Source organism: Belonocnema kinseyi, chromosome 7 (genome assembly GCF_010883055.1).
Source record: "Belonocnema kinseyi isolate 2016_QV_RU_SX_M_011 chromosome 7, B_treatae_v1, whole genome shotgun sequence".
Classification (NCBI taxonomy): Eukaryota; Metazoa; Arthropoda; class Insecta; order Hymenoptera; family Cynipidae; genus Belonocnema; species Belonocnema kinseyi.
The window spans coordinates 86,495,629-86,513,188 of record NC_046663.1 but is presented as its reverse complement, the minus strand read 5'-3'; the positions used below and the strand labels follow the sequence as shown (position 1 = coordinate 86,513,188).

The 17,560-nt window shown below is 29.1% G+C and overlaps 2 protein-coding genes across 4 annotated transcripts in view; one reads left to right on the top strand and one right to left on the bottom strand.

Annotated features, from left to right (window-relative positions):
* Window positions 1-7,403, bottom strand: part of LOC117175846 (non-histone protein 10) — a 10,326-nt gene extending 2,923 nt beyond the window's left edge. The window contains exons 1-3 of the mRNA XM_033365631.1: window positions 7,287-7,403; window positions 4,191-4,300; window positions 4,017-4,087 (exon numbers count right to left, since the gene is read on the bottom strand). Of these exons, the coding sequence (XP_033221522.1) occupies window positions 4,017-4,087; window positions 4,191-4,289 (170 nt within the window). The 5' untranslated portion in view covers window positions 4,290-4,300; window positions 7,287-7,403. The remainder of the gene's footprint in view (window positions 1-4,016; window positions 4,088-4,190; window positions 4,301-7,286) is intronic.
* Window positions 7,404-7,732: 329 nt separating this feature from the next.
* The window catches only part of LOC117175842, a 62,397-nt gene continuing 52,569 nt past the window's right edge, over window positions 7,733-17,560 (top strand). The window contains exon 1 of one of the 3 annotated variants that reach the window (XM_033365622.1): window positions 7,733-7,831. The gene's annotated coding sequence lies outside the window, so the exon portion shown is untranslated. Of the gene's footprint in view, window positions 7,832-7,858; window positions 8,056-13,797; window positions 13,848-17,560 lie in introns of those variants that run through there. The other 2 variants (XM_033365621.1, XM_033365623.1) reach the window with 2 other exon arrangements.

Sequence of the window (17,560 nt, the reverse complement as noted above, 5' to 3'; positions counted from 1 at the left end):
CCCCCCCCCCCCTATATTTTGTGTGGTTTCTGGAAAAAGAAATTGCATAATTTTTTCTTCAATTACACAGCTTGGAAATATGAATACGATCGGATCATTTTCAAATCAGGTAGGTTCTCGACTTCAAGTCGCAGAATCTCTCAGTGAAAGAATATGCCTATTTAAAAAACAAAAACACAAATTTTTCTTCTAAACTTTTATTTGAGATATTCCATCTTTATTTTCGGATATTGGGATTTTACTAGCATTTTTCAAAATTTGTCGAAGAACTTGAAGAAAGTTTAGAATTAAAAAATGGCGGAGAATTGTTTGCAAATATAAAAAGTAGATTTTCACCAAAAAAACTACACATATATCTCCTAACATTTTTTGTTGTTAAGAGGGCTGTGTGCTAGCGTGGGAACTCTGAGTTGAGTGTGCGAGAGAGACAGAAATATGATAACTACGCCCAAAAGTGTGGAGCATGTTAGTGACAAACAAGAATTTTGACAGCCAATCATAGTTGAAATATTTTCAGAAAAAAAGTGTACGTAGTAAAAAAAGTTTGCCCGGGAGAAAGTCATCATCAGGGGACCGTCACCTTGGGTCAGGCATTGTCTGGAAACCGCTACCCTCCCTTGCGGCGGGTGGTAGTTTGTCGAGCGGGCGGTTTTTGGCCTCGCGAGACCTTCCCATTGTTTGAGATTAGACACAGCGGAGAAAAATCTGAATTTTATACAATATTAATTAATAAAATTTTAATATACTGCATTAGCATCCTTATATTATTCTGAGTAAATCAAACAAAGGTTGATCAAAATCGGTCAATATTTTTTCAATCTCAGCTGCATAGGTCCCTATTCCCCAAAAGGGAACGTGTTTTCTTCCTTTAAATTGTACCGACAGATAACCTCACAGAGATGTCTTCGATTCCCCAAAAGTGTTCATTTCCCGAGATTATTTAATTCTTTCTAATAAGTTCACTAAATATGTGTAATAAATTGCCTTAATTCATTCATAAGCAATATAAGATTATTATTATTAAAATGTAAATAAATATAAATTTGAATATGTTTCGAATTTATAAGTTATAGAAAGATTTAATAATAAAACATTGGTTAAATAAATGCTCTCGTTAAATTTTACTAAATCGATTGAGAGAAATAGGATTTTCACTTTTTCTGTTCCCGTTGGAGGATTTTTAGTTCCTGACTCTTTTAGGAATCTAAGCATACCGTACAAGTAATAATTGTTAACAATGTTTTTCAGTAAGTAACCGTGAGGAGTTGAAATGAAGTTTGTGACGCTGAAAATGCTCTTTTTCAATTTTCGTCTGATTGAAACATATGGTGGAGATCATTTCTAAATATACTTCATATCAAATACAAATTTGGATTGCAATTTCTCATTCTACTAGAAAAAGTCGTTTTTAATATAAGAATCTTATTTTTGTATTGTTAAATTATCGTTAAAACCGTGAAATTATTCTTCAAAAATAGGGTAACTTTGACCAAATATGTTTTTAATATCAATATCAATTATTAAAATTTGTGCTAGCAGTGCGAGCCTAGTACAGATTGCTGAAGTCGCAGTACTGTGCATCTATACGCGGCCAGTACTGGCTGGTAACGCTTTACAATGCTGCCTTGTACTGGTTCTGTACCCGCAAACCGTCGGCGGACGTTTCCGTACGTTTTTCATAAAGTATCTAGCCTATTAATTTTTAAAATTCTAGGAATAATCATCACAAGGCGGAATTTGTTGTGATTAACATTTTATTTCTGAAACATTGCTGCGTTAGGCCGGCGAATTGTTTCAAATTTAATAGAATTTATTTATACTTTTTATTCAATACATTCATTCGTGAGTTAATCACAATCCATTTCACGTCTATACCCATTTTTTAATTATCTTGAAGCCTTACAAATATTTTAAAAGATTTGTTTAAAATTTATAAATTGATAAAGACTCTAAGAACTTTGAAAGAGATTACAATAATTTGAAGAAATTTTCAAGATTTTCGGGTATTTTATAAACTTCAAAGACATTTTCACCAGTTTTTTACTCAGAAGTAGTTTACGTGATTTGAAAACATTCGAAGGCATTTTCAAAAATTAATTTCATTACTTTTATGTAATTTTAAAGCTTTTGCGTAACTTTACGGTAAACAATCTTCTAGAATTTCTGAGGATATGAAGCGATTTTACAGGAAGTATGAGGTTTTAAATATACATTTTCCATGCAGTCGTAAAATATAATTTCAATATTTTATGATATATTTAAATATTTCATTTTCAAGATATGTAAATAATTTCAAGGAATTTCCAAGGGTTTTAATAATTTTATGGGATTTTAAAATTTTAATGGATTTCACAGAATTGTTTGTGGCCATCTGAAGAGATTTTAAAATATTTTGTATAATTCATTTGGAATTCGTCCTGAAATCTTATCAATTTATCGTAAATCCTATTCAGTTCTTTTAATTTCTTTAGAGTTCTTCTAAATTCACTTGATTCTACCCAATTGAATTACTTTTTCCATATTTGTAAATTAAAAAGTTCCCGTGTAGAAATTCCGATCGGGTTTTAGTAGAGCCCAGGATAGATTCCCCTACTTCTAATCCGGCGCTCGTCGGAAAAAATTTAGAGGGCCTGACTAGTTCTGTAACGCTGTTTTAGCCAGGTTCTAGTTAGAACTTCTGAGCAGGCCCTAACGAGATTTTTGTTTAGAAATCCAGATTTCCGTTGAAAAACGCTAACTTATCCTATTACTGTTTAAACCTTGTGATCTTTATATATATATATATATATATAAATTTTATACTAAAAACAGAAACAAAACCTTCTAAAAAATTGTGGAAGATTGTCAATCTTAATTTAAACCTAATGTCTTTTTGGAAATAATCGATAACAATAAATTATTTAAGATTGTAAATCTTCATGTAAACATGTTTTTGTTTAAAATAACCCATTTTTGGTCAAACACGCTATCATGCCCTATTATTGTTCAAATATTGTACGTATTCTCTGAAGTCTAATGTTTAAAAAAATTTTTAATAGCAATTTTCGACGAAAAAAAATAACAAAAAATTATTAAAAATTGTAAATCTTCATTTAAACCTAATCTTTTTTTATTTAAAATAACCGATTTCTGTTGAGAAACCCTATCATTTCCTATTATTGTTCAAAGGTTGTAAATATTATTTGAAATATAATGATTTTTTTATCAGCAAAAGCAATTTTATAAAAAAAAAACAACAAACAATTGTTTAAGATTGTATTCATGTATTTCTGTCCAAATTTTGTGGATATTTTTCAAAATACAATGATTTTTTATTAAAAATACATATTTCCCCTGTAACATGCCAACATAATCTAAATTTAAAAAAAAAATTGAACCTTTAAAATCTAATGATTTTTGTTTAAAAATATCAATTTCCGGTAAATAACGCTAACAAAAACGAAAAAAGTAAATTAAAAAATTTTCAAACCTTGAAATCTAGTAATTTATTATTGAAAATTACTATTTCTTAAACGCTGAAATAACGTAAAACTGTTAAAAATTAAAAGTCTTGTTGATTTTGGTTAAAAGATGCTATTTTTCGGTGAAAAAAAAACCAACACAACCTACAATTTTTATAAATTTAAGGCCTTCAAACCGTTATCATTTTGTATTAAAATTTTTACCACAACTTTTTTTTAGATAGGAAATTTCTTATAAGAACAAAACATAGCTTCAAAACGAAATTAAATGTGGAAATTTCTGCTCCAATAAGATCAATGGGTTTTAACTTTTGGAAATATTCTTTTTTTATTATTATTTTGTCGTGGCTGTGTGTACCAAAATTCGGGTACAAATAGCTGATTATTTTTTCGTACTTCTAGATACTCCTTTTTTAATAAGAGAAACTATTCCGGAATTTCGTAGCACGATTTAGCTGAAAATTAGTTAATAAGAAACTGGGCCAAGATCCGAGAATTGTAATTTGTTTATGCACTAACTTAATACACAACACAAACATAACCTATATGACATACTTTTTCTCTTTCCTCGTCTGCTTGAGAAGTTTCCTCACTCTCTGAATGCGATAGACCAGCCGCTCATTATCCTAAAATGCATCGCAGAATGTTAAAAAGTAGATTATTGACATAATACGCGCAATAAAAATATTTTTGTTTAATCGGGATATACGATCAAAATAGTGTTCTAACCTGTTGTAGAGTTTCGCATCTATCGAGTAGAAGTTGATACTTTGTCTTATAAATATCAAATTCTTCTGGTTCTACGTCGTATTCCGACTCGTCCGACATCGCACACTTGTCTTTTAATTAAAGAAAAACATTATTTTTCATGATTATTTCAACTTTCAACACCGCACGCTACACACAGCTATACAATACTACAGAATGCTTAGAATTTTAAATAGTTATTCCATTCACTGAGAGATGACACTGCGATCGCAAATATATCATTTCTAACATATCGACTAAAATTCAAATTTTAATTTTTTTCAACTTCTAGATCTGTATTCTTCCATAAATGTATGCATTATTTCATAAATTTGGTCTCAAATATAATTTATATTCAAAAGTTAAATGAAATTATTAAATAATTCGAATTTAAAAACAAAAATAGTTTTCAAAAAGTAGGGTATTTCTAAAATGCATTGAAAATATTTTTTCCGAATTTTCATCTATAAAAAATACATGAGTTTAAAAAAATAATATTTATTGGTTCTACAAGGTTTTAAATTCAATATTTATCTGCTCAATTAGCCATAGAATGCGAATCAAAACTTCTTTTTTTTTAAATCACATATATAAGTCTGTTTTATAGGGTCCCAAAAAACCCCATATGTGAAAGATTGGGTTTTTTGAGTTTTTGGCACTAATTAACAGTTTTTTGCGTTTATTTTTAATACTAATTGTTTCTCTACATAAAGTACTAATTTCTATTTTGCACTGATAATATTATATGTTTACAGAAATTGTTTAAACAATTGATTGTTTTTTGTAATTTTCTCTTAGAATAGCTATAGAAAGTCGCAGTTTTTTCTAATTTTTCAATTTATTTTTAAGTTTTCTGTTGGAGCAAGGAAATAATCAATCAAATTTAATAGAAAAAAGTTTTTGTGCCCACTTTTCACTTAAAGAGAGGTAAAATCTATTGTAATTTAACGAACATAATTGTTTGAACAAAATTATATTGTTTATTACTATTTCCTCCTATAGTAATGCAAGGTAGTTATGTTTTTTTTCTGAAATTTTCGGTCTTTTGTGAAATTTTTTACTTAGTGAGATCATTATTAAAGCAAGTTAATAAACACAATTTTTTACGCAATTTATTATTATTTTAAATAATATTCTCTTTGAATAATGCTACAAAAATGCGTTTTTTTCTGAAATTTTAAACTTTTCTTTGGCTTTTTCGTTAGGAACAAATAATAAGTAAACAATAGAGAGAATTGAGAATTCTTTAATTTTCGATATGGATCGTATTAAATGTGAATTTTCCTAAAAGCAGTTACTGAGTTACTGAGCTGGAAATTTCAGGAAAACCCTCAGATTCCTAGCATTATACTAAGAAAAGATACGTATAAACCAAAATAAATTATCTAAACAATTATTGTTAATTTGCATTCATTATTATCTCTCTAAGATAAGTTAAATTTTAGAGAAAAATCCGTAAATATCTGGTATTAAAATAGGAGAAAATAGTTATGAACAATAATTATTGGTAAAAAAATTAGGTTTCTTAAACTACGTTCATGATTAATTAGCTGTTAGTGAAAAGTTGACAAAAAATGGAAAATTAAAAAAAAACGAAAATCTCCTTTAAATATCGTCAGGTTCAAAAAATAGAAATATTATTATTTATTCGTCAAAATTAGCCGTTCTATCCACATCTTTTAAAATATTTTAAAAGATTTGAAAGATTTTCAGCGATTTAAAACGATATCAACCGTTTGCAAGGGATTTAATAGGTCCCAAGGAATTCATAGAATTTCCAAGGATTTTAATTATTTTATGGAATGTTTGAAGCTTTTTAAAGTTTTAAGAAATTTTAAAAGATTTTAAAGCGTTTAAGACATTGCAAGGAATTTCACAAGAACTATAATTATTAAGAGATTCGATATTATTTTAAAGATTTTAATGGCTTATTTCAAGTGATTTAAGCAAGATTTATGGGGTTGCAAATAATTTCCTAACCTTCATAAGGATTTTAAGAAAAAAATCAGGAACGTGAGTGCGCTTGCATTTTACTTAAACTGTCTTTTTAAAGATAAATTTAATGAACCATTTTAATTTAATTTATATATTCAAGGAAATTCTAATGGTTTCTAAGTATTTTAATGGATTTTTACAATTTGAGGGGATTTTAACCAATTTCTAGAGAACTTTAGGAACCAAAATAAATTTTATTTTAAGTGATTTCTACGGATTTCATAACAATTTCAAGGGTTGCATTTAAAAGGATTTTAACGAATTTTCGTATATGTCATGATTCATTTTTGAATAATTTTGTTTTTAATATTGTAAAATAAAAAGTTGAGAGTATTGAAGAGTGTTAGTTCCAATTTAAATTCAAAATATGAATTATAGTAAGAATGAAATAAAAAAAATTAATTATACTAATAAATATCTCGATTTAATTATGAATGAAGGAATTTCTAGGAGAGGAAATATTCTTGATTATGAGAACGATTTAAAATATGGAGAATTGTTTATTTAGCAATAAATGTTATGTTTTTTCGGGCTTTGTTATATCGCCGTGAATAGTTTTTCAACGACCTATAAGTATATCAAATTAAAAAATTCTTGAATGACAGAAATCAACTTTATGCTTAAAAAACTTTTTTTTATCAAACTTTTTCGTGAAAGAATTACCCTATTTTCCCTTTATACAGCCTTTTTTACGCTTTGATCCCTGATATAATCCTTTTGAATGTTTCAAATAACAATATATTTTTTCTTCATTTTCCAGTGAAAAAGAAGAATTTGAAGGTAAATCAGAACATCCTGGGCGGGAAAAGGGCGATTATCGGTTGCGCTATACCCTGTAGATTCGCGCCTGAGAATGATACATGAATAATTATCATTCGAAGCCTTCGACAGGACACACACAATCTAGATTTTAAACGGTACATTTTCAAAGCGGACGGCACGAGAATTGAATAATTAAAAAAATATATTTTGCGAAATCGAACGGCCTTGGCGCTTTCTTTAACCGCATGGAGCAGACGACAAAGAGGGTTGCGGATTTGTACATGCGCAGTCCGAATTTCTAGTGTAAACGTGTAAACTCACCCTTGAGAGAGCTCGACTGTGCTCGACCAAAACACGAGAGCGACGAGAGCTCAACACACTGCGCACAGTTCTCTTGTAGTTTATTTCGTCGTCCATCTTTCCAAAACCGAGACTTGTCTAGTTCTGGTATCTAGAATCTGGCTAGCATTTGGGGGCAGCACATGAGACGAATATAAGATAAGAATCGAGCTCACGTCGAAGAAAGTGAAGAAAATTCGTTGATCACGTTGATTTTCTACCTGACAAGTGATACTTCGTCACACAGAACACACTACCGGTCGACCCTACGCGTCTCAATTGACCTCTCGCGTGCTGCCGATCTAATTAAAGTTCGCGTTCCCAGGCGAAGGCTAGCAAGTCGTATTCGGTTAATTCACGTGACCGTAGATTCATTCGAGCTGAATACATAACTTTCTTCTCGCTCTGACCTTACGCGTTTTTTCTACCCGGAAAATCGTGATATTAGTCTCTGAGTTTTTTATCCATCTACCATGCAGTGCGTGGCAGTTTTTTAGCACCTGTTCAAGATTGGAGGCTTGCCTTCGGTGAGTGTCAATTCCATAATTTAAGCGCCTCAGTGATTCAAAGATAAAAAAACAACCGGCGGAAATAACGCACCTCGTGTGGATCACCACGCGATCGATAGGCAGCCATTGCGGTCGTGGGAATTATCAGCTGATCCAAAAGCTTCAACAGACTTTGATTCATTCAATTCTTTAAGTCACAAGTGTCAATTGACAAGTGTCAACTGGGAGTAATGTTATGATGTGTGAGTTTTTTTTTCATTGTTTTTAGTTTCAATTGTTTTATAGGCTTTTGTTTTTTCACCAGTTGACTATTTTGATTGTTTTCTTTATTTATCAACACTTCTATAAAGCATTTGAATATGCATACATGTACTTATTTTTAATTTGATGTCTTTTTATGTTTATAATTTTGAACAAATGAAGGCAGTAGCTGTTAAGTTCTATTTTAGAATTTAGGTGAAATTTTGACATACTTGTCACAGTTCCCATTTCAAACAATGTGCAGTAGGGTGATCCTTATTACTTTTTTTTTAATTCGTTTTGCTCCAACTTTCCGAATTTCTTCGTGTGCCCAAAAAAAAATTAATTAAAATTATTAAGAAAGAGTGACCCAGAATTATGGAAAAGTTTATTAATGTATTCTTAAGCTAATGCAATATCTCAAAATTCACAATTTTACAAAAATAAAAAATGACGGCTAATTAAAAAACTACCTTCTTCCCACAGTTTCAACGTATTCTTTTTTAATTTCACAGACAAAAAAATGTGTGTCGTAAAAAATTACTTGATAAATTCGAAAATTCAAAATTAAACAAAATATGTCTGTTAAATTAAAAAGCTTATTTTAACATTTTTCAACGAAATACTTTGAAACTTCGTAAAAACAAACTGCTTTCAGAAACTGCTTGATAATTTAAAAAATACAAAGTGGCGGACAATTCAAAATTAAAAAATTCACTTAAAATCTAATTTTTGGCAATATTTACTTTTTCAAATTTTAAAATTTCGTTGACAATCGTAGTAATAAGCTATTTTGTTGATTTTTAATTGGCTAATATTTTTTCTGAATTTAAAAAATCATCAAATAATTTCTCTAAGCCGAACAGTTTGTTTTTCTGAAGTTTAAAACTATTGTGTTAAAAACGGTGAAAAAAGGTATTTTTTAAGTTTTGCATTAGCCGCGGTTTTATATTTTTTCAAAATGTAGGATTCTGGGATCTTGCGTTCGCTTGAGAATAAATTTATAAACTTTCATACAATCTTCGGTAACCCTTTGTTGATAACATTAAGAAATAGCACTTTTGGACCCATTTAAATGGCCAACATTTTATGATTTCCCAAAATTTTGAGTTTTTAAGTCTGAGGATATTTCAAGCATCCCATGGAAATTTTTGTTCTCGGATATTGAATGATTCGAATAAAAACTGAGGAAGTTTTGCATATTTTTCGTTTTTGCATATTTTTAACTACTTTGTTGAAAATTCGACTATTTGGTTGCCAATAATTTTTTTGTTGAAAATTCAACTATTTTATAGAAAATTCATTTTTTGGTCTGGAAAATGTAACTGTTTGCTTGAACTTTCTATTCTTTTGTCAACAATTTTACTATTTTTGTAGAGAATTCCTATGTTTGACTTGAGCATCCCACAAGTTGATTAAAATTTCATATCTCTCTTGGCGTAAACATTATTGGTTAATAATTAAACTTTTTCGTTCAAAATTAGGCTTTTTTAGTTCAAAATTCGTCTCTTTTGATTGAGGATTTAATTTATCATTCACAATTCGTCTTTTTTGGTTGAAAATTAATTGTTTTTATAAAAATTAATATTTTCGAGTTTAAAATTCAACTGTTATATGAAATGATTTCTCTCTTGGCTGAAAAATCTTTCTCGGTTCAAAACTTTACTTTTACATTGAAAATTCGCCTTTTTGAGTCGAAAATGTATCTCTTTTGGCTAAGTATTACACTAATCGCTGAATATTCGTCTCTTTTTGTTGATTCAAAATAAAAATCTGTTCCGTTGAAATATCGGCTGTGAAATGTTTCATTGAGAATCCATCTTTTTTGTGATTGAAAATTCTACTACTTGTTTAAACTCCTTTGTTAAAAATTCATTTTGTTTTTTTAAGGATTCATAAATTAAGTTGACAATACATCCCTTTTTTACAATTTAATTGTTTTGTTAAAAATTGATTAGTTTTGTTAGAATTTCCACTATTTTGCCGTAGTCATCATTTTTGCTTGAAAGTTTAACTTGTATGTTGATCATTCGATCTCTTGGATTAAAAATTCAACTATTTGGTTGTGCATATAAATTTTTGGTCTAAAATTTATGGTTTGTTGTTGTAAATTGAACTTTTCGGGTTTAAAAGTCCACCGTTTTCTAACAAATTTTACTTTTTAGTTTACAACTTGAGCTCTTTCGTTGCAAATTATTTTTTTTTTCAGATGAAAATTAAACTATTCGGTAAAAGTGCAATATATTTGAACTTGAAATCTGAAGAGTTTCATATTAAATTCAGCATGGTATCTACACACTCATTTTAATTAAAAGAATTTATCTCCCTATTATTTCCTTATTTTTGTGAAAAATCACCCTATTTCTCCTGCCTTGAAAGTTTTTTGGCTGTGAAGTCTCTGATAAAATTTGATGACTCTATCCAGACCAAACATGATATTGAATAAAATTGACACAAATTGAATCAGATTGTATCATCTAAATTATACCAATCAAAATCTAGCAGCACATTTGATAAGATTCTTATCTAATTTAATTTAACGATTTTCACGAATCAAAATATAACAGAACATTTGATAGACCTTTCTATTAAATTCTATCCTTCTAGAAATTACATTTCTATCGTCTCCACAAATTCTCATTAAGTCTTTATAAAATCTTATCCGCACTGAACATCTATCAAGTCCTAAGTACTTCTCTATCAAGAGTTTCACGTTAACAAATTTCAAGAGCAAATTCTATTCTATCAATAAAGAAATCTCATACTTTTCTGTCAGCAGATTTTTATTAAAATTCCATCAAATCTCATTGGAACAGGAATTGTATTAAATCCCGTGTTCCAAAATCTTAATATATTTTCTTATTGCATAAGATTTGATAGAATTTTAATAACGATGCCGTGGTAAAAAAGTATAAGATTCATCGAGGAGTAGAATTTGATAGAAATCTTTTTGTCGGTTCTGGAAAATAGGATTTGATACAAATTTGGTGCTGATAAGATTTGATAGTTTCAATAATAAACTGTAGAAAGATTTTACAACGTATAGAACTTGATATAAATTTTTTATATTTAGAGATAGGATTAGACACAACTCCGATGGGGCACTGGGAACAAATTTATTGAAAAGTAAAAGATTCCTCGATAGATAGAGTTAGTTAAAAATTTCCAAAATTCTTGAACATAGGAATTGATGTAAGTCTTGTGCGATTAAGATTTAATAGAGTTTCCATGAGAACATTTTGATATAAAATTATAAATTGGATAATAGGCTTTGATTGTATTTCTATAAAAAATAAACGTATTAACGTGAATAAAAATTTGGGCTATCATATTTGATAGGATTAAATAAGATATTAGGATTAATTTCTATTTCTATCAAGAAAGTGTATTAAAATGGATGGGAATTTGGAGTAGTATATTTTATAGGATTGGATAGAATGTATATTAAAAAAGTATATGAATTACTGAGTCACTGGCTTTTGCTTTTATAGCAATAAAAACAATTCTTTCCAAAATTTTGATAGAAATTTATTGCCATTTCAGCAATATAAAGGCAATTCATTAAATCGTGGATACAGAAAACGGATTGAAAAGTTTTTTTTCTTTTTTAAACCTATTAAAATTTTTCAGAAATGAGTTTCAAATTGAAAAATTTTGTGTAGACAATTAATTCTTTTGTAAATCAAATTCTTGATAACAGACGGCGAATTAAAGTAGTACTCTTGCTTTTTTAATAATTTAATGTTAATGGATCGTGAAAAAAGTACGTTTACAACGACCTTAAATTTTGATTGCAGTATAATCAATTACAATTTTTTCCATCCATAGTAATAAGGATGAGAAAAATAGAACCAGAAAAGATGCATAATGTCTACAAAACTTCAAATAATTTATTTGAATTTAGTTGGACTTTAAAATCCCTGGTGCCTAATTGTTTTTATGATGTTCACTCTTCAAATAACTACTTATTGGACAATTCCGATGTATTTTTTTACATAATTACATTTTTCGAATGGGCAACAAGTCTTATGTTTCGGAATAATTTCTAAAAGATTAAGAAGATGTCACTATTGAAACAAAATCGTCTATACTAATTCTATACTAATTTGTATTACAGTTAAAATTATAAATTATTTTATCATAAATTATTGTAGTAATACAAAAAATATATTGTAAGCCTTAGTTAAATTGTAAAAATATTAGTTTCTTTTTCATTAAATGCCAATAATGAGTAACTCCATAGATTATTAATTGTTTGATGTTCGCAGTTCTTCCATTCAGATTACTTACAAAGAAAGGCTAGAATATAAAAAGAAATGAAAAATTGAAAAATATGCTACGAATGAAATTCAAAATAAAGACATAATCGGATTTCGTTTCAATTAAAAATATTGAATTTTTTTAAATATCTAAAAGAACGAATGATATACATAGTCGTATATCAGATTGCTTCGTTATCAATTTATAAATTATTTTTTAAATTTAATTGAACAACAAAAATGTATTCCTATCAAATATTGCCTGGATTTAATCAAGTGAATCGGACTAGCTCTTAAAATCAAAATATTTCATGTACTTTAAATAAGAAGATTAATTCGAGGTAAATAAAGAAATTCGACACGCAAATTAACTTGGAACGTTTTAATTTTAACTCATAATCGAGAGAACAATGTTATGTCGCTCTGAATTGTTTACAAACCAATTAGATTTATTTCTCCAAATATATTTTCTAACTTAGATTTCGCGAACTATATTATCAGTTTATTGCAAGGCTGTGACAGGGCTTGACAGACGAATAATCATGACAATTGTCAAGCTAGTAAATGGAAATTCATTATCGAATTCGTAAACACACGTTGCATTTGCATGTCGTAATAACAGTACAAATAGTGACGTTTCTATTAATGATTAAATGGAATTTCTTACGACATAATTTCTTAGACACTATAAATTCATTTTTAATATTAATTTTTCAATTGGGCTTTTAAGTGTTAAGCAATGGCTTGTCGCTATAAAATTACAGAAAAATCATGATCAGGGGTTATTAAATGAAGACTTAGAGTTGTATTCCCTGTATCATATGCACTTTCAATTGTGAATATAAAACATGAATCACGTTAGATATGGAGTATTTTTTAATTGGGGAAACTTTAATTTTTTTCGTGAGAAAATGAAACTAATCAAATATAAATAAATTCAGGAAAGGTTGATCAAAAGGATTTGACGTTGGAATAATGTTTAATTTCATGATACGTTAGCCCCAAAGTCTGCTGCAACGCGGCAAATCGATAGGAAGTTAGAAGCGTCTACATTTTGCAATTTATGGCGCCATGTATAGATAAAGTAGTCGCGATTTTTAAAAAAAGTTCCTCGAGAGAAAAAAAAACTGATAGCATAGGTTTATTGGCGTTTCATGTTCGTAAAGTCTAAAATAGAACATCAGTTTCCTTTTTTATTTCTCTTCTCATAATTCTTTGCTTCCAAGTGTTCTTATTCAAAAATTTATTTTAGCGTTAGATCTTAACTCGTAATTCAAGTGATACCCTAAATCTAATTTATGGTTATTGAAAGCTGAGATTTTTATTTTTTACTTTACATAACTTCAACTACATTAGTATTAAAATGAATAAATGTTAACTTTTAATAGCTGTAAAAGTTTTGAAATAATGCCAAGGCATGAATACTGTAGTTATGTGAAAGTGCACACTATACTTTTAACAGTTGCATTTACCAAATTAGTGACGCATAGACATATTTTGTATTGTGTTTTGGGTTTACAGTAAATAAGAAAAAGGTTCTATAGCGATTTATTTGCGCATCAATTTGCAACAATAGCGAAAGTATTCCATTAACTATTATTTCTGTAGACAAAAAATTTCACAAAATTAATTCATTAACTTATTAAACATTTGTGTTATAGACGTCGCGAAAAGTATGATTTTGACACTTCGATCCATCAATAGATCATCGTTTCTGATATTACACGTAGAAATGATAAAGCACTTAATTGTCGATAACTAAAATCGATCACAAGTAAATTGTTAACCCTTATCACTTATACCTCTGAACAATGACAAATTACTTACGTGGGGTCAAATTGACTTTGAAACGTCATACTGATTGTATGCATGGTTTCAACTTGAAAAAATTTACAACACTATTTGATACATAGAAATTAGATTCTGATGGTTCTTTTTTTTTAATTGAAAATTATTTTGAGGTATATAATAAAATTCTCAAAATCCTATTCCTTTAGTCTGGAGTTGATGATGAGGTAATTCTGACCCCGCGTATGTGATGAGGGTTAATTCAAATTAGTTTATTGAAAAAATAGGTGAAACCATAATAATTATCTACTATATGTATTACTTTTATCTACTGCTTATTTTTTATTGTCGCTCAAATTTGATTTTTAAATCTTACGGTACAAAATTTACAATGTTTATTTGTCCGATTTCAAACTAAAAATTTCACGATTGTAATATAAACATATAAAAATTGTTTCTTCTTTGCTACATGTAAAAAAACGTCAGGCCTGTCCCCTTTTTCAAGAAAAAGTTATTCAGCATTTTCCCTTCTTTGAGGTCCTTTTACGCTGTGACCCTTATTTTACTATTTCAAAGAAAAATTGTCAGACAATGTATAGCATCATTGCCAAAATATTATACAAAAAAATTGTAATTCTTCGCCAATTTTCTGGTTAATTAATATTAGATACTGTAAATCATTATTTATATACTCTGTATAGGGTGGCTTACCCTGTCTGACAAAAATGGAATAAATAATCGCTGCTCATCGTTTTCAAATATCTTGGTGGTGATTTACAATGTGATGCAATAGAATACTGAGAATTCAATTGTTTGCGATGAAAAACTGCAAACAAATTATATTTAATTGGTCTTCTAGTTTCTGATTCGTTCATTTTTCTTCTGTAGAAGATATAGAAATTAAAGTTTGATTACTCATGAGTATCACACGTGTTAGGTGTTTCCTTTTTTTATCTAGAAAAGATCAGCTAGTTTCCTTCTGTCATTAAAGAGGATTAGATTTGAATTTTAATTACTTTCCTATTGTAAGAAGATACTGAAGGCATTACAAAAAATGCGCTTTTATGGTTGAGAAAAAAAAATTATTTTACGTTGGCTCTAGTATGCTCTCGTATGTAATTTAATTCTTAACAATATTATGAAATATATTTTTTTTTGTATTTATTTAAAAAATTCTCTACATCAATATCATTTTTAAAATTATAAACATATATGGTTTTAGTACAAAAAAAATGAAAATAATAATTTTGTAAAAACGTATCGTAACGCATGAAAACAGTGAGATCACTGGTTGCAGTTCATATGTTATGGTTTCGAAATGAGATATTTTTTATGGAAATGAGAATTAATCAAGTGTGAAACTAACTTTTGCGTGTCGAATTTTTACTTTGTAAGTTTATTCGAAAAAAGTGCAAATTTACCATTTTGCTGAAATGAAAATAAAATCCATTCAGCATTTCTTTTTCTTGAAAAGAATCCTTAACATAGTTTTAGTAAAATACCTTTAATGATTACGCAATTTTAATTGTGAACCACTTTAATACTTTCCAAATTTGTTTAAAAATGGATACCTTAATATTCCCTATTTTAAGATGGATTTAAATTAAAATGTTCCAACTGGAATCATTTTTAGATTTAGAGTTTAAAAATGCATTAGTTCAAATTGAAATCGTTCACAATTGTGCAATTTACAAGTAAGAGCCATTCGAGATTTTTTCGAAACTTAATATTAAAAAGTGATGAAGGTCAATGAAAAAAATGGTTAAGCTGTCCCAGCTAGATGTTTAGCAGGATTTCGTCTTCTTAAAAATATATCTGTGTTACCTACATTTCTAGCTGTGTTACATAAATATCTAACGGTTTTAATTCAATTTTGCTACCTATCTCCAAATTTGAAATAGTAAAATATAACTGATTTTCAGTTAAATTCTACTAATTTCTGTATCTAGAGTTGAGTCACTGACAATTAGTAGAATTGCATTGATTGGATTAGTAAAAAAAAACTAATTGAATCGGTTATTATACATATATACCTGCACTGATATAACTGACTAATCAGTTATATAACTGTGTTTGTAAAATAGATTTTTATTTTTTAACTACTATTTAATGAAATAATAGAATGATAATAATTATTATTAATTACAAAGATATTACAGAAATAAAGTTTTGTTCCATGCATTTGATCCATTTTTTCCCTCAGCTTTTAACGAAGTGAAGGTAGCTCATGTTTGGAGTGAAAATACCTAATTTACGTACTACTTTCAAATATGAATTTTTTGTCCACTTTCATTAATTAATCTAGAACATATTCAATTTGTGTTCAATTGAAAAAGTTCATAAAGATGATTTGTAAATCTGGTTAAAATATACTAAAATTGCGCTTTAAACTTACGAAGCTCTTAAAAACAAAAATGGCATATTTTTGAAAATGATCTAAGTGTACCTTTTGACGGAGGCCTGTTTTGAATTAATCGTGGGATTAATATTTTTCATAGGAATAATTTATAGCAAATTTCATTGGCTGATAACCTAAATACAAACTCGATCTGTCAAATTAATTCAAAGATTAATTCAAAACAGGTATCCATGAAAAGGTACCCTAATAATACACGGAGAAAAAGATATCGCACATTAATATCGCAAAATCTCTATATTGTCTGGTGCGTCACGCGGAAGTGAGGAAATTTCGGTAAAACATGTAGAATCAGCAGCAGATAACACGACAAAAAAATTTCATACTGATATATCTCCTCTGAAATAAATGACACTATTGTAGGCGAATTAGAACTTATTTAATACTATTTGGCAAAAGCGCAAAAAGTAACTGATAGATGGGAATCCCCATGGACATAGGAAACACGGGACTAGGCATGCCATTCTAATTTGGGCGAGCGGGGTTGAATCCACGAGAGGGGGGAGAATTCCATGAGTGGGGAGAGCTGCCATCTTACGAAGTGCCATTTGATTATGCGCACGAGTATTTTTGCCGACAAACTGTGCATGAAAATATAAACATGTGGGCGCTGCCATGTTTGTCGCGGGACATCAAAAGATGGCGGACCTCCTCTCTCATTGCATCAACCCCGCAATGGCATGCCTAGTTCCTTGTTTCCTATGTCCATGGGAATCCCCATTTGGGGATTCCAATGCGACGCCTACGACGCCAGTGCTGGACATCGCTGGCGTCGTAATAGCCGGTACACCTCGGTGTAGCTACGGTGAATCTTTCACCTGGAATCGATGTAAACCTTATCTTTAATTTTTTCTGTGATCGCTTGTTCACTTCTCGAATCCTTGCGAGATCACAAAAGAAGAAATACAATGTCATAGCGTAACAAACTTAAATTCTTACGTTATAGATTGCACAATTATGCGGTATATAATGTAAAAACTTGCAATGTACGATATCACGATTTTACGCTATTATAACGCGATAAATACGATATACAGCGCAGGA